The sequence below is a fragment of the Mustelus asterias genome, unplaced genomic scaffold, assembly GCF_964213995.1.
Source record: "Mustelus asterias unplaced genomic scaffold, sMusAst1.hap1.1 HAP1_SCAFFOLD_312, whole genome shotgun sequence".
NCBI lineage: Eukaryota > Metazoa > Chordata > Chondrichthyes > Carcharhiniformes > Triakidae > Mustelus > Mustelus asterias.
Genome location: NW_027590276.1, coordinates 208,057 through 229,848, shown reverse-complemented (window position 1 = coordinate 229,848; position 21,792 = coordinate 208,057). Strand labels below are relative to the sequence as shown.

Here is a 21,792-nt window from a genome sequence, read left to right as displayed (position 1 = left end):
CATCACCAGCAGCAGCACTTGCTGCCTTCTCCTCGGCCACATGCCACTCCCTGGAACAAAGGGAATGGGCAATGAGATTCACCTGGAAGGTCCCCAACACAAGATTAGCTTTCTCTGAGGATCAGTGCCTCAGGTTTTCATGACAAGTCACTTCTGTCATCTTTAGTCGTTGGATGGAGCAAAACCTCCTTTAGTATGGACCATGTGGGCATGCATTGCCTTTAGCCATCAAGGTAGCACTCATTGGAGGGCCAGCCAAGTTTTTGGTGAAGAGACTGGGTTTGGCACCTGTGTTTAGCACCCACCTTTCATGCCATTATTACTTAATTGAATCTCTTTGGACACTGCATCTAGGCTCAAGGCACCATTCTCCTGCTGGCTGCTTCCTCAACCACTTCCATCCATGCTTGGTTTAAGATGCTAGCCTCTACCCCTCATCTGCAGGACTTAGCTGGACTTCCAGGGAAGAGTCCGAGGTCTTCTCAGTTTTGCTCTCCGTTTCTGTGGTTGTTGATGCCGGGAATCATAGAGTCCCTACAGTACAGAAGGAAGTCATTTGACCCATCAAGTCTGCACTGACCACAATCCCACCTAGGCCCTATTCCAGTAACCCTCATTTACCCTGTCAATCCCCCTGACGCTATGGTCAATTTATCATGGCTACTCAACCTAACCTGTGGGAGGAAACGAGAGTTGTCAGGGAGAAAATCGGACCTCTCAGGGACAAAGGAGGGGAATTATGCTTAGAACCCAAGGGAATAGGGGAGATCCTAAATGAATACTTTGCATCGGTATTCACGAAGGAGAGGGGCGTGTTAACCGGGAGTTTCGGAGGGAGGTGTTGACCCGTTAGAGAAAATCTCCATTACAAGAGGGGAAGTGTTAGGTTTTTTAGGGAACATTAAAACTGACAAAGCCCCAGGGCCTGATGGCATCTATCCTCGACTGCTCAGGGAGACGAGAGGTGAAATTGCTGGGCCTCTGACGGAAATCTTTGTCGCTTCTTTGGACACGGGTGAGGTCCCTGAGGATTGGGGGATAGCGAATGTGGTCCCGTTGTTTAAGAAGGGTAGCAGGGATAACCCAGGAAATTATAGGCCGGTGAGCTTGACGTCCGTGGTAGGGAAGTTGTTGGAGAGGATTCTTAGAGACAGGATGTATGTGCATTTAGAACGGAACAATCTCATTAGTGACAGACAGCATGGTTTTGTAAGAGGGAGGTCGTGCCTTACAAATTTGGTGGAGTTTTTTGAGGAAGTGACAAAAACGGTTGATGAAGGAAGGGCCGTGGATGTCGTCTATATGGATTTCAGTAAGGCATTTGACAAAGTCCCACATGGCAGGTTGGTTAAGAAGGTTAAGGCTCATGGGATACAAGGAGAAGTGGCTAGATGGGTGGAGAACTGGCTTGGCCATAGGAGACAGAGGGTAGTGGTCGAAGGGTCTTTTTCCGGCTGGAGGTCTGTGACCAGTGGTGTTCCGCAGGGCTCTGTACTGGGACCTCTGCTATTTGTGATATATATAAATGATTTGGAAGAACGTGTCACTGGTGTAATCAGCAAGTTTGCGGATGACACGAAGATGGCTGGACTTGTTCCGCAGGGCTCTGTACTGGGACCTCTGCTATTTGTGATATATATAAATGATTTGGAAGAACGTGTCACTGGTGTAATCAGCAAGTTTGCGGATGACACGAAGATGGCTGGACTTGCGGATAGCAAAGAGCATTGTCGGGCAATACAGCAGGATATAGATAGGCTGGAAAATTGGGCGGAGAGGTGGCAGATGGAATTTAATCCGGATAAATGCGAAGTGATGCATTTTGGAAGAAATAATGTCGGGAGGAGTTATACAATAAATGGCAGAGTCATCAGGAGTATAGAAACACAGAGGGACCTAGGTGTGCAAGTCCACAAATCCTTGAAGGTGGCAACACGGGTGGAGAAGGTGGTGAAGAAGGCATATGGTATGCTTGCCTTTATAGGACGGGGTATAGAGTATAAAAGCTGGAGTCTGATGATGCAGCTGTATAGAACGCTGGTTAGGCCACATTTGGAGTACTGCGTCCAGTTCTGGTCGCCGCACTACCAGAAGGACGTGGAGGCATTGGAGAGAGTGCAGAGAAGGTTTACCAGGATGTTGCCTGGTATGGAGGGTCTTAGCTATGAGGAGAGATTGGGTAGACTGGGGTTGTTCTCCTTGGAAAGACGGAGAATGAGGGGAGATCTAATAGAGGTATACAAGATTATGAAGGGTATAGATAGGGTGAACAGTGGGAAGCTTTTTCCCAGGTCGGAGGTGACGATCACGAGGGGTCACGGGCTCAAGCTGAGAGGGGCGAAGTATAACTCAGACATCAGAGGGACGTTTTTTACACAGAGGGTGGTGGGGGCCTGGAATGCGCTGCCAAGTAGGATGGTGGAGGCAGGCACGCTGACATTGTTTAAGACTTACCTGGATAGTCACATGAGCAGCCTGGGAATGGAGGGATACAAACGATTGGTCTAGTTGGACCAAGGAGCGGCACAGGCTTGGAGGGCCGAAGGGCCTGTTTCCTGTGCTGTACTGTTCTTTGTTCTTGTTCTTTGAAAGCACCCGGAGGAAATCCACGCAGACACAGGGAGATCGTGCAAACTCCGCACAGACAGTGATCCGAGACCGGAATTGAACCCGGGTCCCTGGCGCTGTGAGGCAGCAGTGCTAACCACTGTGCCACCCTGCCGCCCAAGGGAAGTAATGTAGAATTCAGCCATACTGCCCCCTGCTGGAGCCCCTTTAACTAGAGACCCTCCCTTTGACGGAGTGTGGGTAGTAGTCACGCCTGCCCCCAAGTGATTGGTCTAGAGACATGGATGCTAATGCCATGGCTGAGTTAAAGAGATCCAGCAAACCCCTTCAACAGCCCCTTCTGAACCCGTGACCTCTCCCACCAAGAAGGACAAAGGGTAGCAGATACATGGGAACATCACCAACTGTAAGTTCCCCTCCAAACCACTCACCATCCTGACTTGGAACTATATCACTATTCCTTCAGTGTCGCTGAGTCAAAATAATAGCACTCCCTCCCTAACAGCACGGTGGGGGGCAGGGTACCTACACCACACATGGACTGCAGACAGTGGTTCAAGAAGGCAGCTCTACACCACTTTGTCAGGGACAATTAGGCAATAAATACTGGCCTAGCCAGTGACACCCAGACCAAGAAAGAATCTTTTAAAAAAAGAAAACTATCTACTGTGTGAGGGTCTATTTCAGTGAAATTCTGCACATTGTTACCCAACTGGATTAAAGGTGACATTTAGCAAAGCAAACCTCTGTATGACACCTGCAATATTTTTCAGTTGTTATTGTTCAAGGGTGTTTATTTTTGGGGGGTGAAATGTCATTTGTCTTATTTTTTTGTTTCTCCCTCCTGTGGTGGAACAAATTAATTTATATTTCATGTAGACTCCAGACAGTCCTTGGGGGTGAGAGGGGATTGAGTCAACCCCTCCACCCCCCCAAGTGCCTGGCTTTTAATGGGTCCCAGCAGTTGGCAGAATGGTTAGGTGGGGAGGTGGAGCCGACACTGATCCCATCACGCCGTATCACGGTGACACACATCAGCAGACTGTGTGTGCCTCCTCTGCTTCAACAGGGTGGAGGAGGGAGCGACTTGGGCAAGCGTGCAATGGACCAAAAGCCCTGATGGAGTCCCTGAACCCTCTTGCAGCGATGGGCAAAGTGGGTTAAATTTCTTTGCATTTGAAAGCTGTTTTTCTTCTTTCTCCCACCTCCCTTCCTCCTCCTGCCCGGTCTGACGTCGAGAGAGAGAGAGAGAGAGCTGCCAGCCTCTGTGCAGGATATGAATGGAGAATGGCGGATGCAGACTCAATGAACTCCCCGGCTGCCTCTCCCTATCTGGGGCTGCACATCGCCTCTCCTCCCAATTTCAGGTAAAGCGAGGGACACCGCCAGTGAAAGCTGGGCGGACGTTGAGGAGGGAGGGGGCTTTGTATAAAATGCTGTCCTTGCTATCTGGCAATATTTTATCTCCAGTGTAAGCAATACAGGGAGGAGGAGAGGGAAATATTAAAAGCATTTTGTATCAAAAAATATAGGGGGAGAGATGCTGAAACCTGCTCACAGCAGGGCACGGGAGCATCGCCCATCCCTGTTCCTAGTTGATGCCTCAATAACACTGGCAAATTGGGTTTAATTTCACTTCATTTCTCAGCATTTTGTCAGTAATTTTTTTTTGGGGGGGTTTCGTTTTTTTGAGAATCGCTGTTTAAAGTGCCGGAGAGATTATTTCAGGGCGTGGACAGCTCCCACTCAGAATGAACTGGGAAGGGAAGCAAGGGAGCTTTGCTTTTTCAATGCTTCGTTGATTCAGCTAAAAAAAAACACAATTGAAACATTTTTGGAAATTGCAACTTTCCTGGGGTGGAAAAAATAATCCCAAGGATTGTTTTATTGAGCTGTCATTCCCCTGAAGGTAAACTGGGATTTGTGTCGGTCAGGTCAGGCTATTCCTGGGCTTGGTGAGCTAGCTATACGTATGTGTGTGTGTCTGTCATTAATACATGCTAAATATTGGGATGATTATAACTCTGGTTGGGGGGCGGGGGGTGCGGTGGTGGAAAGGGCAGTCCAGAAACCAATTGTGTGTTATTGTGAATTTAAAATCTTGACCTGATGCTGAGGCTGCTTTGGGAATATTATGGATTTAAGTCCCAGTCCATGGTACTTGAGCAAATGAATCTAGGTTAAGGCGGTGGTGTATTGCAAGTGAGAAGGACTCAGGTGCTGTCTTGCCCCCATCTGCCCCCCTCACATGGGTATTAAAGATCCTATTTGACGCAAAGCTAGGGAGTTCTGGCAGCATCACAGCTGGTGCTTAAGGCCCAGCCAACACACTTTAAATATAATAAGGTCGTTAGCATATTGCTGTTTGTGGGATCTTGCTGTGTGTAAATTGATAGCTGTGTTTCCCAAATTACAGCAGTGGCTGCACGTAATTGGCTGTCAAGTGTTTTGAGGCGTCTTGAGCGATCAAAGGAGCTCCATATAAAATGCAAATCTCCCATTATTAACTCAGCTGCTGCACAGGGTCTGAATTCCGCTCTCCATATGTGGGATTTTCCTGGGAATTTTATGTGTTCTTTTGAGAGAAATCACTTCCCACTATTCAGTCTCATCAGGATTTAGGCCAGTTAGTTCATGGAGGCACAAATCAGTCAAATTTCTTTATTATTTAGGATTTAAGCATTTTCCCAGGATTTTTAAATGAGTGGGATGGATTCCATTATTCTGTCAGACCACAATACAGCATAGTAACAGGCCCTTTGACCCACCAAGCCTGCATTGATATGTGGTTTCTCTCCCGTTCATGTGTCTTATCAAGATACACCTTGAACGTTGCTAATGTACCTGCTTCCACCACCTCCACTGGCAGTGTGTTCCAGGCACCCACCACCATCTGTGTGAAAAACTTTCCCTGCACATCTCCCCTAAACTTAGCATCTCTCATCTTAAACCTGTGCTGACTTGTAGTCGACCCTGCCGCCGTGGGAAAAAGTCTCTGACTATCCAATCTATCTATGTCTCATAATTTTGTAGACTTCTATCAGGTCACCCCTCAGCCCCCGTCTTTCCAGTGAAAACAATCCAAGTTTATCCAACCTCTCCTCACACCTAAAACCCTCCAGACCAGGCAACATCCTGGTAAATGTTTTTTGCGCACTCTCCAAAGCATCCATGCCCTTCTGGTAGTGTGGCGACCAGAACTGCATACAATATTCCAAATGCGGCCCAACTAAAATTTTATATAGCTGTAACATGATTTGCCAACTTTTAAACTTGATGCCCCGACCAATGAAGGCAAGCATGCTGTATGCCTTGTTGCCACTTTCAGGGATTCATGGACCTGTACACCCAGATCCCTCTATATGTCAATGCTCTTATGGGTTCTGTCTTTTGCAATTGGGACCACTGGTTTAGGGCTTTTCCTCAGAAATGAAAAAAACTGAAGGGAGGTTGACCTGATAGAGGTCTTTAAAATGATGATAGGGTTCCATAAGGTAGGTGTGAAGAAGGTGCGGTGATTCTCCCAGTGGGCTGGGAGACTCAAGTGGAGGCTGTATAGCGGCTCCCTGCTGGGCGCCGTGGTAGATGGTAGTGTTTGTGGGTTTGGAAGGTGCCACCTAAGGAACCTTGGTGAGTTCCTGCAGTGCATCTTGTAGATGGGACACAGAGCTGCCATTGTTCATCACTGGTGGAGGAATTGAATGTTTGTGGAATGAGTAGCAATCAAACTAGCTGCTTTGTCCTGGATGGTGTTGAGCTTCTGTAGTGTTGTTGGAGCTGCACTCATCCAGACTAGTGGAGAGTATTCCATTAAGTGTCTTACTCAATTTCCAATAACTATTTAAGTGTTTAATTGGATCTCCATCAGTTAGGCAGTGTCTGTATTGGCTCAGTGGGTGGCACACTCATAGAAAATCTAAGCTGACACTCCAGAGCACTCCAAACTTTTCAACCTCTATAATGTTCGGATGAGGGTGCACTGGGCCAAGGCTAATGCTCCTCTTGGCTCCATATTAAGTAATTTAAGAAAACAATCTTGTTTCTTTCTTCAAGGGCCTCCAGCAGTCCATTTTAAGCATCTCAAATATTGGAGATAGGTGATGCAGGAACATCGACATGGTGCTTTGCAGCAACTTGCCACGCTTCCTTCGACAGCTCCTTTTCAACCCACAATGGGCAGCACGATGTTACGATGGTTAGCACTGCTGTCTCACAGTGTTAGGGCCCAGGTTCAATTCCAGCCTCGGGTCACTGTCTGTGTGGGGTTTGCACATTCCGCCCGTGTCTGAATGGCTTTCCTCTGGGAGCTTCGGTTTACTCCCACATTCCAAAGATGTGCGGGTTAGGTGGATTGGCCATGCTAAATTGTCCCTTAGTGTCAGGGGACCAGCAGGGTAAATGCATGGGGTGATGAGGATAGGGCCTGGGTCGGATTGTTGTTGGTGTGGGCTCGATGGGCCAAATGGCCTCCTTCTGCACTGCAGATTCTATGATTCCACCATTCCACCACCTAGGTCAAGGGCAACAGATACAATTGATGGTATTCCAATGCAAGTTGCCCTCCAAGCCACACACCATCCTGACTTGGAATCATATCACCACTCCTTCACTGTCACTGGGTCAAAATCCTGGAACTCCCTCCTTCCTTAACAGCACTGTGGTTGTAGCTATTCCATATGGACTGCAGTGGCTCAAGAAGGTGGCTCACCACCACTTTCTCAAGGAAAATTTGTGGTGGGCAATGAAAGCTGATCTATATTAGGAGTGAATAATCCTTGCATATAGAGATAAATTACAAGATATTAAAGATAACAAGGCATTATAGGGATAATTTGGTCAAATGGCATTGAGGTTGAAGATCAACCATGATCTTGTTAAATGGCGGCGCAGACTTGAGGGCTGAATGGCCCACTCCACCTATTTCCTATATTCCTATATCTGGGGATTGAGGGAGATCTTCAGAGATAAGAGACTTTAATTTGACCTGGGGCAGGGGGATAGAATGAAGTTTAGGCTATTTTACCTCAGACCTCACTTTAAAGTGACAGCAAACATGTCAATTGTCCCTGTCCCACAAGAGAATGCTGGGAAAAATACATCGAATTGACTAAGGAAACATTGTTCTCTACTCCCACCCGGTTTCTCTGGTGGCTATTGTGCACTGTGCCATGGGTGACTGTCCGTGTGGAGTTCACACATTCTCCACGAGTCTGCGTGGGTTTCCTCCGGGTGCTCCGGTTTCCTCCCACCTCCAAAGATGTGCGGGTTAGATGGATTGGCCATGCTAAATTGCCCCTTTAGAGTCAGGGGGATTAGCAGGGTAAATATATGGGTTATGGGGATAGGGCTTGGGTAGGATTGTTGTCACTGTCAGGTTCGATGGGCCAAATGGCTTCCTTCTGCACTGTAGGGATTCTATGATTCAATTCTTTGTCAAAATTGTGTCGGTGTCCATATTGTATCATCACACGCTAACTTTGAATATGAATGATATGTCTGCATTTCCTGTGGCACCAATTGGTGGCATTAGAACAGCTATGTGTGTTATGTTTTAAGAACAGTTTGGACCATTCCCACCATTTGAACCACACGCTTGCCTTCCTGCCTATTAACCACAGGCCCACACTATTCCCATTTTAGCCCTATTCCTGCTTGGACGAGAGGTTATTGAAGCTGCTTGCTCCAATGCCAGATCAGCATTATTATGGGGGCGGGGTAGTGAGTATTTTAACAAATTTAATTTAATATTTTCTCAGAGCTACGGCATTGATTCATCCACAGTGGCAATGAGGGAGTAAAATTGTCAGCTCGTCACTTTCATTATTCGTTCCTGGGGTGTGGGCATCACTTGGCAAGGCCAGTGCTTATGGCCCATCCCTAATTGTCCTTGACATGCCTGTCGTAGAATCATATGTGGTGCAGAAGGAGGCCATTCGGCCCATCAAGCATGTACTGGCAACCTTCCCACCCAGATCCTATCCCCATAATCGTACTTATTTACCCTCTGCTAGTCCTCACTAAGGGACAATTTACCATGGCCAACCCACCTAACACGTCCATCTTTTTGACAAGTTCCGAGCTCCACTATTTCAACTAATTTTGTAAATGACTTAATGCCTCTAAAACATTGAGAGGGGATAAAATATTAGTTCCTAGAATAACACGACTGACTGGATATTCTATCCCAAGAAGAGGGTTGAATCAACGGAGAGCATGCAGCAGCAGAGCCTGCTCGCAGAGATACTGATTGCATAGTGTTAAGGAACAAAGGCCGTTATTATTGTTCAGATCATTTGGAGACAGTTTGAGCTGGCACTGCACTATTCAGAACAGAGAGCTAGAGCGAAAGTGGTTAAAGGGATGGGTCTATGACGAAAGGGAACCCGGAGGTAGGGAAAGTGACAGAGGAATTTACTCCAAGGTGCAGAATAATTCAGCAGGAATTACCCAAAGAAATCCATATTCCCATGAAAATGCCAAGCACCGAGAGAGGGTAAACATCTGCCTTCAACAACAGGCCATCTCTACTCAGTAAGTGACCAGCCTGTTGCTTTGCTGCAAACAGTTCCCTTCAAAGAGAGAGCATCATAACATACTTGACGATCTGTTATCCATTTCCACCATTGCCGTGTTTTCAATGGGGTGTTAATTATAGATTGCAGAAAGAAACCATTCAGCCCATTGTACCTGTGCCAACTCTTCGAAAGAACCGTCCAATTGGTCACTGACTCCCTTACTGTTCTTTCCCAATTGCCCAACAGATATTTTTCCGTTTGTTATTTGTCTAATTCCTATCTGTGGACACTTACCATTAGTCCACAGCCGTGACTCTTGCCCACCGCACCACCTCGGTCTGCAGTTACACTACAGTCGCAGAGTCAGTGTGTGAAGTGGTTTCACTTCACTTCAGAGCAACAGTTGCAAAGGTAATTCTTCAGCACCAGCTGAAAAAAAAGCTTGCATTTATATAGCTCCTTTCACCATCTTGGGACATCCCAAAATGCTTTACAACCAATCAGGTACACCTGTGGCATAGCCATTGCTGTAAATGTAAGAAACATGGCAGTTAGCTGTGCACAGCATGCTTCCATCAAACTAAGAGATAATGGCCTGATATGTTTTTTTTTGTGGTGTTGGTTGAGGGATAAATATTGACCCAGGATTTACCTCAGAGGATCATTTGAATGTCTCCTCTGGAAGATGGCAGCTGTAGCAGTGCAGTGCTCCTGCTATACTGCGCTGGAGTGTCCGTCATAGAAATTCTGCCACTGTCTCTGGAGTAGGACTTGAACCCACAATCTTTGGAGCCAGAGAGTCACGAACTACATGGGCAACACCCATGGTGCCTAACTCTCGCACTTAGTCATGCTTGTGAATGAGTGAAATCACAGCTTTATCAATTTTTAATTAATGTTACAGTTCCTTTTTTATTGGAACATGTTGTGGTCAAGACTCACCACAAACACTAAAGTGTTGGCTCCAGCACAGCACTGGGTTAAATAGTGATTTGGGGTTGAATAGACATACTTGACGATCCTCTCAAGTTTAGAAGATTAAGGGGTGATCTGATCGAAGAGTTCAAGTCAATTTTAAAGAAGTTGATGGGGTGAATGGGGAGAGAAAATATGCCCTATAGTGGGGAGTGCAGAACAAGAAGGCACAATCTTAATCTTTAAGTTAAACTCTTCAGGGTGATGTTAGGAAGATTGTTTCTTCATAGAAAGGTTGGAGGAAATCTTCAACTCTCTCCCACAAAAAGCACTGAGGGTGATGATCAATGGAAAAGTTTGTAGCAGAGATTGGTAGATTTTTTTTGTTAGGCACAAAGATGTTCAGGGATATGGAACCAAGGTTGGTAGATGAGTTAAGATGCAGATCAACTATGATCTAATTGAGATTCAATGCTACAACAGGTTCGAGGAGCTGAATGACCCATTACAGTTCTTGTGATGCAATGAGTGTCGGTTTTCTTTTCACTGAATCCCATTGAGCCTCTTTCACTGTGAAATGAGTAAATACATTGGTTTTCTTTGGTTAAAATTAGTATGCCACTGAAATTCTAAACTTGCTTAGAGGGTTTCATCTATTTCCCATCAGCTATGAATGTGCAAAGAGGATCATAACAAAACTCCATAGGCTCTTGCACCCAAATTCCTCGAGCACTCTTCCAGTGTAAATAGTGTAAATGTCATTACTGTTGATGCTCTTACACAAACATTCAACCAGATTCCCTTCCTCCCCTTACTTTATTAGAGGTGTTTACCTTTCCATTTCGAGTGGTGAGGGTCTAGTGGAGTAAGAGATACCAGAATGGTGTGTAACCACAACCGGAGTGACTGGGACATAAATGCAAATATTGAAATTTTCATTTTTATGTTGTACTTTACATTGAGCTTAACTTTAATTGATTTGAGTTTAGCTACGCAACACGAGGCACTGTTTAAAATTGCTTATTTGTTGCTGCATTGCTGGAGATGTCAACCTTGGCTTTGTGGATACGACTGATGCTTTTCAGTCAGGATATTGTGGGATTGAGTCCCATTCCAATCTCTTAGGCACGTAATTTAGGCTGACACGGGCCATTAAAACTTTGGAAAGTGGAAAGTAGATTCATCAGGATGTTGTCGGGGATAAGAATTCATTGTCATGAGTAGAAACTTGACATATTGTAACTATTTCCATTAGAACTGATGTGGAGATACCGGCGTTGGACTGGGGTGAGCACAGTAAGAAGTCTCACAGCACCAGGTTAAAGTCCAACAGGTTTATTTGGAATCATGAGCTTTCGGAGCGCTGCTCCTTCATCAGGTGATCCACTCACTGTATCTACTAGAACTGATCAGGCTAAGCGGATATCTAGTAGAAATGTTTTTTTTAAATTATGAAGAGCTTTTAAAAAATTTGGGAAGGATGTTTCCTCTGGTTGGGGTGGCAGTGACGAGGGGGTCCTTAATTTTAAATGGTTACGACTAAGACAGTGAGAGGAGGAGAAATTTCTTTACAACGAAGGCTGCTGGAATAAGGGGTGGAATTTTCCTGTCCCACCCGCTATGGGAAAATCATAGCGGGTGGGGGGCGCGTGGACCATGCAAAGATCCATTGACTTCAGGCAGGATTTTCCAGTCTTGGGGTGAGCGTGGCCAGAAAATCCCGCACAGGATGTTTTGCCACAAGAAATGGTCGATGTTTAAAGGAAAAGAATGGGCGTTTATTTGAAGACGAGGAAGATACCAGGTTCTGTACAGGAGCACGATTAGGTTGGGGTTACTTCAAAGAACTATTGCAGACGAGATGGACAGAACGGCCCTCCTGCTGCGCTGCAAACGTTTTAATGTTTATTTCAAATGGATTAACAGCTTCAGAGAATAACAGAGAGAGAGCAGCACCCACTCACGGTGCAAGAGCATTCAGCTTTTGTGCAATAACATTGTCAATTGTCTATCCTTAAGATTTTTCTTGCATATGCAATGTGTGAATGCTGCTATGAGGTTTGGCAACGACACAATGTTAATGTTGTTTACCAGAGAATGGTTTTAAGCAGCATTGAGATTAAATTGCTGTGAAATTCACGATAACAGAATGAATTGGCTACTATTCAGCTGGTAATTGAATGTTCCTGGTGGAACCACTGTGGGAGGAGAATGGGTCCGTGCGCGCATCTGCTGTGAGCCCGACCCTTCACTCTGGGAGGTAGGGGTAGGTGGGTTTGTATTACACGGGCATTGCAGGCTGCCTCTCCCTCTGGCAGCTCGAAAGGGTCTGACAGATGCAAGCAATCTCACTCAGGTTCTCAGTGGAGATGTTCGACAGTATGGACATGCTTCTTATTATACGCTCTGACACTGAAAAGATAAATGTGCGAAATACAAGTCTCGATGGAGTTTTCATAGAATAGGAGCCCTGCAGCGCAGAAGGTGGCCATTTGGTCCATCAGGTCAGCACCGACTCTCTGATAGAGCTCCTTATCTCGGTCCTATCCCTGTAATGCAATGTATTTACTCCACTAATCCCACTAAGGGGCAATTTAGCATTGCAATCAACCTAACCTGCATATCTATGGATTTGCAGCACAGGAGCAAGCCCCTCAGCCCAATGAGATTGTCCTGGCTCTTTGAACGTGCAGGCAAAATGCTCTCACTACCCTTGCTCCTTCCCCATAACTCTGGAAATGACTTTTTAAACATATATATCCAACAGCAACAACTTGTGTTTTGTACGGTGCCTTTAACAAAGTGAAATGTCCCAAGGCACATCCGGTGTGCAATTTTGTCATACAAAATTTGAAACTGAACTACGTAAAGAAATATGAGGAACCAAATAATAAATAATAGGGGACTCGCTAGTTAGAAGCACAGACAGGCGTTTCTGTGGCTGCGATCGAAACTCCAGAATGGTGTGTTGCCTCCCTGGTGCCAGGGTCAAGGACGTCTCTGAGCGGTTGCAGGACACTTAAGATGGAGGGTGAGCAGCCAGAAGTCATTGTACACGTTGGTGCCAACAACATAGGTAGCAAAAGGGATGAGGTGCTGAAGTATGAACTTAGAGTTAGGCAGAAGGCTAAGGGTAGTAATTTCTGGACTACTGCCAGTGCCATGTGCTAGTGAGAGTAGGAATAGGAAGATTAGGGAGATGATTGCGTGGCTTGAGAGCTGGTGCAGGGGGCAAGGATTTAGATTTGTGGATCATTGGGAACTCTTCTGGGGCAGGAGTGACCTGTTCAAGAGGGACGGGTTACACCTGAACTGGAGGGAGACTAAGATCCTGGCAAGGAGATTTGCTAGAGCCACTCGGGAGGGTTTAAATTAGTTTGGCAGGGGGTTTGGGACCCAAAGCAATATGGAGACAGAAGAGAAGCTTGAGGACAGCACAGACGTTAAAGAGAGCACATTAAATAGTAAAAGCAGTGTAGGTAATTCTAGTACTAGACAGGTCAGGCAAGCGCAGGGCAGAGAGCAAGGGAAGTCCAGATTAAACTGCATTTATTTCAATGCAAGAGGCCTGACGGGCAAGGCAGATGAACTCAGGGCATGGATGGGTACATGGGACTGGGATATTATAGCGATTACTGACTCATGGCTAAGGGAAGGACAGGACTGGGAGCTCAATGTTTCAGGGTACAGATCATAGAATTATAGAAACCTTACAGTATAGAAAGAGGCCATTGGGTCCGTGAAGCCTGCACCGACCACAATCCCACCCAGGCCCTACCCCCATATCCCTACATATTTACCCACTAATCCCTCCAACCTACGCATTTCAGGACACTAAGGGGCAATTTTTAGCATGGCCAATCAACCTAACCCACACATTTTTGGACTGTGGGAGGAAACCAGAGTACCCGGAGGAAACCCACGCAGACATGAGGAGAATGTGTGAACTCCACATAGACAGTGACCCAAGCCGGAAATCGAACCCAGGTCCCTGGAGCTGTGAAGCAGCCGCCCCAGGCTGGTGGAAAGATAGAACAGGAGGTAAGAGAGGAGGGGGAGTAGCGTTTTTGATTAGGGAGAACATCACAGCAGTACTGTGAGGGAATATTTCAGAGGGTTTGGCCTCTATGTCTATATGGATAGAAATGAAAAATAAAAAGGTGGAGATCACTTTGATAGCATTGTACTATAGGCCCCCAAATAGTCAGCGGGAAATTGAGGAACAAATATGTAAGGAGATTACAGATGGCTCCAAGAAAAATGGGGTGGTAATAAAAGGGAACTTTAACTTTCCCAACATTGACTGGGACAGCCATAGTATTAGGGGCTTGGATGGAGAGAAATTTTTTGATTGTATTCAGGAGGAACTTCTCATTCAGTATGTGGGTGGCCCGACTAGAGAGAGGGCAATACTTGACCTCCTCTTGGGAAATAAGGAAGGGCAGGTGACAGGAGTGTTAGTGAGCGGTCACTTTAGGACCAGTGACCATAGTTCCATTAGTTTTAAGATAGCTATGGAAAATGATAGGTCTGGCCCTAAAGTTAAAATTCTAAATTGGGGCATGGCCAAGTTTGATGGTATTAGACAGGAACTTTCAAAAGTTGATTGGGGGAGTCTGTTGGCAGGCAAAGGGACGTCTGGTGAGTGGGAAGCTTTCAAAAGTGTGTTAACAAGGGTTCAGGGTAAACACATTCCTCTTAGAGTGAAGAGCAAGGCTGGTGGAAGTAGGGAACCCTGGATGACTCAGGATATTGGCCATGCTAAATTGACCCTAGTGTCAGGGGGATTAGCAGTTTAAATATGTGGGGTTACAGGAAGAGGGCCTGGATGGGATTGTGGTTGGTGCAGACTCGATGGGCTGAATGGCCTCCTTCTGCACTGTAAAGATTCAATGATTCCATGATATTGAGGCCCTGATCAAGAAGAAGAAGGAGGCATTTGACATAGGCAGCTGGGATCAAGTGGATCCCTTGAAGAGAATAGAGGATGTCAGAGTAGAGTTAAGAGAGAAATCAGGAGGACAAAAAGGGAACGCAAGATTGCTTTGGCAGATAAGGCGAAGGAAAATCCAAAGAATTTCTTAAATACATAAAGGACAAAAGAATAACTAGGGAGAGAACAGGGCCTCTTAAGGATCAACAAGATCCTCTATGTATGGATCCACATGAGATGAGTGAGGTCCTAAACGAATATTTCTCACCAATATTTAGTGTTGAGAAAGGCATGGATGTTAGGGAACTTGGGGGAATAAATAGTGATATCTTGAGGAGTGTCGATATTACAGAGAGAGAGGTGCTGGAAGTCTTAAAGCACATCAAGGTAGATAAATCCCCGGGACCCAATGAAGTGTATCCCAGGACCCTGTGGGAGAAAATTGCGGGTTCCCTAGCAGAGATATCTGAATTATCCACAGGTGAGGTGCCTGAAGATTGGAGGATGGCAAATTTTGTGCCTTTGTTTAAGAAGGGCTGCAGGGAAAAGCCTGGGAATTACAGGCCGGTGAGCCTAACATCTGCGGTGAGTAAGTTGTTAGAAGATATTTTGAGAGACAGGATCTATAGGCATTTAGAGACACAAGGACTGATTAGAGACAGTCAGTATGGATTTGTGAGTGGAAAATCATGTCTCACAAATTTGATGTTTTTTGAAAGGGTAACCAAGAAGGTAGATGAGGGCGGTGCAGTTGATGTTGTCTACATGGACTTTAGCAAGGCCTTTGACAAGGTCCCACATGGTAGGTTGTTGCATAAGGTTAAATCTCATGGGATCCAGGGTGAGGTAGCCAATTGGATAAAAATTGACTTGATGACAGAAGACAGAGAGTGGTTGTAAAGTGTTGTTTTTCGAACTGGAGGCTTGTGATCAGTGGTGTGCCTCAGGGATCGGTGCTGGGTCCGCTGATATTTGTCATTTATATTAATGATTTGGATGAGAATTTAGGAGGCATGGGTTAGTAAGTTCGCAGATGACACCAAGATTGGTGGCATAGTGGACAGTGAAGAAGGTTATCTAGGATTGCAATGGGATCTTGATCAATTGGGCTGATGAATGGCAGATGGAGTTTAATTTAGATAAATGTGAGATAATGTGTTTTGGTAGATCGAACCAAGGCAGGACTTACTCAGTTAATGGTAGGGCGTTGGGGAGAGTTACAGAACAAAGAGACCTATGGCTACAGGTTCATAGCTCCTTGAAAGTGGAGTCACAGGTGGACAGAGTGGTGAGGAAGGCATTCAGCATGTTTGGTTTCATTGGTCAGAACATTGAATACAGGAGTTGGGACATCTTGTTGAAGTTGTACAAGACATTGGTAAGGCCATGCTTAGAATACAGTGTACAGTTCTGGTCACCCTATTATAGAAAGGATATTAGTAAACTAAAAAAGAGTGCAGAAAAGATTTATTAAGGTGCTTGATGGATAGAGTTATAAGGAGAGGCTGGATAGACTGGGACTTTTTTCCCCTGGAGCATAGGAGGCTTAGGGGTGATCTTATAGAGGTCTATAAAATAATGAGGGGCATAGATCAGGTAGTCAACATCTTTTCGCAAAGGTAAGGGAGTCTAAAACTAGAGGGCATCGGTTTAAGGTGAGAGGAGAGATACAAAAGGGTCCAGAGTGGCAATTTATTCACACACAGGGTTGTGAGTGTCTGGAACAAGCTGCCAGAGGCAGTAGTAGAGGCGGGTACAATTTTGTCTTTTGAAAAGCATTTAGACAATTACATGGGTAAGATGGGTATAGAGGGATATGAGCTAAATGCTGGCAATTGGGACTAGCTTAATTGGGCGGCATGGACAAGTTTGGCTGAAGGGTCTGTTTCCATGCTGTAAACCTGATTCTAAATGCTTGATCAAAGAGTTCTTAAGAGGCATCTTAAAAGAGCGAGAGGGAGCAAAGGCGAAAGAGAAGTGAAAAGATTTAGGGATAGCTGCAGTCACGACCACCAATGGTGGGATAGTAACATTGGAATCAGGAGCGGAAGTAGGCAAATTCAGCCCTTTGAACCTGCACCGCCATTCAATCAGATCATGGCTGATCTCTCCCTGGTCTCAAATCCACCTCCCCACCTGTTCCCCATATCCCTCTTTCCCTTTTTTTATTAGAAATTTATCTATCTCCCTCTTGAAACTATTCAATGATTCAGACTCCACTGTGCTATGGGGCAGCGAGTTCCACAAATTCACCACCTTCTGCAAGAAGTTGTTCGTCCTCCTCTCAGTTTTAAATCTACCACCTCACAACCTATACCTGTGACCTCTTGTTCCAGATTGCCCCATAAGAGGAAACATTTGGTCTACATTTACTTTATCAATCCCTTTTACAATTTTATATATCTCGATCAGATCTCCTCATATCCTTCTAAACTCCAGCAACTATAAGCCAAACTGTTTAATCTCTCCTCATATGTCAATCCCTTTGTCCCTGGAATCAATCTGGTGAATCTCTGAATTGCCTTCAATGCCACCACATCCTTCCTCAAATGAGGAGACCAAAACTGGACACACTACTCCAGATGTGGTCTCGCCAACATCCTATACAATTGCAACAAAACTTCTCTACTTTTATGCGCCATCCTATTTGTCTTTTTATTACTTGCATACCGACTTTCTGCGATTCATGAACGTAGACACCCAGATCCCTCTACCCGGATGTATTTTGAAACTGCTTTCCATTTCGGTAATAATTTGCCCTTCTATTTCTTCTGCCAAAATGGATAACCTCACACTTATCCACATTAAACTCCATCTGCCAAATTTTGGCCCATTCTCCTAGCCTATCTATATCCATCTGTAGATTCTTTATAACATCTTCACTGTCTTTTTTGCCATCTATTTTATTATCATTTGCAAATTTTGCTGCGTTACATCTGTCTCTACTTGTAGACCAGTTATATAGTTGTATGGAAATTGGGATTGTGCAAGATGTCAGAACAAATTGATAGAAGACTTAACGGTTGCAGAGTGGTTAGCACTGATGTCTCAATGCCAGGGACTTGGGTTCAATTCTGGTCTTGGGAAACTGGGTGGAGTTTGCACATTCTCCCTGTGTCTGCATGGGTTTCCTCTGGGTGCTCCGGTTTCCTCCCACAGTCCAAAGATGAGCAAGTTAGGTGGATTGGCCGTGCTGAATTGTCCCTTAGTGTCCCAGGATGTGTAGGTTAGGGGGATTAGTGGGGTAAATACTTGGGGCTCAGGGGCTAGAGCCTGGGTGGGTTGCTGTTTTTTACTTGATTTATTATTGTCATATACAGTGAAAAATATTGTTTCTTGTGTGCTATACAGCCAAAGTATACCGTACATCGGGAAGGGAAGGAGAGTGCAGAATGTAGTGTTACAGTCATAGCTAGGGTGTAGAGAAAGGTCAACTTAAGGTTGAGGTAGATCCATTCAAAAGTATGATGGCAGCAGGGAAGAAGCTGTTCTTGAGTCGAATGGTATGTAATCTCAGGCTTTTGTACCTTTTTCCCGATGGAAGAAGGTGGAAGAGAGCATGTCTGCTGTGCTTGGGGTCCTTGATTATGCTGGCTGCTTTTCCGAGGCAGTGTGGAAGTGTAGACAGTGTCAATGGATGGAAGGCTGGTTTGAGTGATGGACTGGGCTTCATCCTCAACCCTTTGTAGTTTCTTGCACTCTTGGACAGAGAAGGAGCCATACCAAACTCTGATACAACCAGGAAGAATGCTTTCTATGGTGCATCTGTAGAAGTTGGTGAGAGTCGTAGTAGACATGCCAAATTTAATTAGTCTCCTGAGAACGTTGGTTGGCTTCTTTAACTATAGTGTCGGCATGGGGGGACCAGGACAGATTGGTGGTGATCAGGACACCTAAAAACTTGAACTCTTTTGGAGAGTTGATGCAGACTCGATGGGCCGAATGTCTTCCTTCTGCACTGTAGGGATTCTATGATTCTATAAAACAGTGCATTATTATGGAAATCAGTTGTAGCTCGTCCACCACCAGAGGTAAACCGAGTGTATGAGACATTGCGCAAATAAATTTGCATCGCAAAGATGTAGATTAATTGAATATTGTGTGGAATGGGGGAAGCAAAGCCAACTTGGAAGCAATTAAGACAAAGTACGATAATGATATGGATTTGCAATCCACCAGCAGAAAGAGAGAGATAGGGACAGAAATGGATGTTTCTGACGACATATGGGAAGCTGCCAGGATTCTGGGTATAAAATGAATGAGAAGTTATGCACCATTCAGACTGCAGTGTTGTGAATTATTTACTTTTACCTTTATTTCTCTTTTTTCTTTACTGTTTAATTATTTAAGATTCATTCTTACCAGCCATTCATAATCTCAGTGCCAACTCAGCTATGTTATCGGGAAAATGTCTGGCAAACCTTTAATTCATCTATATGTAAATTTGACCTCCAGACATCACAAAGCCCTTCATAGCTGATGAAGGAGCACTCTTTGAGGTGCAGTCATAAAGGAAATGCAACAGCTCCTTTAGAATCATCGAATCCCTGCAGTGCAGAAGGAGGCCATTTGGCCCATCGAGTCTGCACCAACAACAAACCCCCTGACACTAAGGGGCAAGTTAGCATAGCCAATTCACCTAACCTGCACATCTTTGGAGTGTGGGAGGAAACCAGAGCACCTGGAGGAAACCTGCGCAGACAGGGGGGAATGTGCAAACTCCACGCAGACACGGGGAGGGGGGGGGGAAATGTGCAAACTCCACGCAGACAGTCAGCTGAGGCCGGAATTGAAACCGGGTCCCTGGCGCTGTGAGGCAGCAGTGCTAACCACTGTGCCACCATGCGCAACAAGTTCCCAGAAAGGGTACTATGGTGATGACCTGTTTATCTGTTTCAACGCTGTCAATAAAGGGCCAGGGCATGGATGCAAACTTGAAGTAATGCCATGGGGTCTTCTACGTTCACCTGAGTGGGCAGATGGTTTAACATCTCATCTGAAAAACAGTCCCTCCAACAGTGAAGCACTCCCTCAATACTGCATTGGAGTAATGATACAAATGACCTCTCTATAGGTCAGAGGCAGGGGGCCAATTCGCTCAGTTATCTGGATGGCTAGTCCGACTCATTTTTAAAAAAAATCATGGCAGTTTGTGCAAATAATCCCCAAGGTCCTGCCTTTGGGCAGAGAATTCAGGAAGAGATACAGAGGAGAATTTTCCCATCCCGCCCATCACGGGAATCGTAGCGGGTGTGGGGATGGAAAATGCAATGGTCCGTTGACCTCGGGCGAGATTTTCTGATTTTTGGGGCGAGCGCAGCCAGAAAATCCAACCAATGGTGTTTGTGACAAAAATGAAATTCACTTTTCTTTCTGAAACACTTTATTTTGTTTTGGAATGGGAAGTAAGCATCCCTTTAATAATATCTCGGAAATATTTGAATCAATTATTTAATTGCAGATTGAACCAATATGAATTAGAGATATGAGAATTGATTTTTTTGACTGGTGCTGTACCTTTACAGTTTTTTCACACACACTCACTAAACTCTTCATGCACCTCTAAGATAATTGGCAAGTGGAAGCCGAGTCCTTGGAGAGGGTAAGATAGAGGAGAATCATTGGAATGACACCATGACTGAGAAATTAGAGAAGCTGGGATTGTTCTCCTTAGAATTAGGAAGGCAAATGGCATGTGGACCTTTATTGCAAGAGGATTGGGGTACAAGAATAACGAAGTCTTGCTACAATTGTATAGAGCTTTGGCAAGATCTCACTTGGCATGTTGTGCGCAGTTTTAGTCTCCATGTTTAAGGAATGACATACCTTAACTGGAGATGGCACCAGCACTGAGAATAGGTGGGGCAGTGGAATTGAGTCAGAAAAGTGGAAGGTGGAGGAGACTCGAGGGGCTGTATGGTCTACTGCTCCTATTTCTTATGTTCATATTTAAGGCTAAAGAGAGATTTAATAGGGGAACTCTAAATAATGAATGGTTTGATGTAGTAAAGAAGGTGGAACTGTTTCCAATGGCAGAAGGATTGGTGATCAGAAGACACATTTAAGTTGGTTGGTAGAAGAACCGGAGGGGAATTTAAATCGATACTTATTTTACACAGTGATGTGGTTTTGATTTGAATTGCACTATCTGAAAGAGCGATGGAAGCAGACTCGAAAGTAAAATGGGTTTTTTTTGGAAAAGAAAAGTTTGCAGGGCTATGGGGAAAGAACAGGATTGAGTGGACTTTATCGGATTGATCTTTCAAAGGCAAAATAGCCACTCTTTTTCTGTGCTGTGAGATCCTAAGTGTGTGACAATAGGATGTTGATTCCTTAGCTCCAGTTTTGCCACATTGTCGAAGATGAATTTCACCCTGATAAACCTGCATGTGTGAACTCTACGGCACAGGCGTTCAACATTCGAACAGCGATGGTGTTACCTCTGCTTTTAAAAAGGTGTACAGGTGAATCAACCATGTGAATGTGAAACATTTGTAATGAGTACAATGATGGTCAAGCAATATATCGCACTGTGTCTTTTGTATGCTTCCCTTAACCACTCCACATCATAAACATTTTGCTTGTTCCCTTATATTTGCCTGAATCTGACAGCATGAGGGGGATACGCATGATGCTCGCTTACTCATTCCTGAAAGTAACTGTCAGTTCAGTGATCTATTGGGTCGCACGCTTGTTCTCTTGTTCATATCCAGTGGGTTCCATGTGCTTTTCTTTTCTTTTTGAAGACTCCTTCAGTTAATGTTGCCTTGGTAACTGTGCCTTTAGTGCGCTTTACATGAGTAAATTGTGACAAGTGAGATTCTGCATGGGCAATTTTGCATTGTTTGTTTGTTTTGTCAC

At 45.0% G+C, this 21,792-nt stretch overlaps 1 protein-coding gene across 1 annotated transcript in view; it reads left to right on the top strand.

Annotated features, from left to right (window-relative positions):
* The first annotated feature begins 3,816 nt into the window (after positions 1 to 3,816).
* mapk8ip1b (mitogen-activated protein kinase 8 interacting protein 1b) overlaps positions 3,817 to 21,792 on the top strand; it is a 186,428-nt gene continuing 168,452 nt past the window's right edge. The window contains exon 1 of the mRNA XM_078204367.1: positions 3,817 to 3,935. Coding sequence (XP_078060493.1) covers positions 3,856 to 3,935 — 80 coding nt within the window. The 5' untranslated portion in view covers positions 3,817 to 3,855. The remainder of the gene's footprint in view (positions 3,936 to 21,792) is intronic.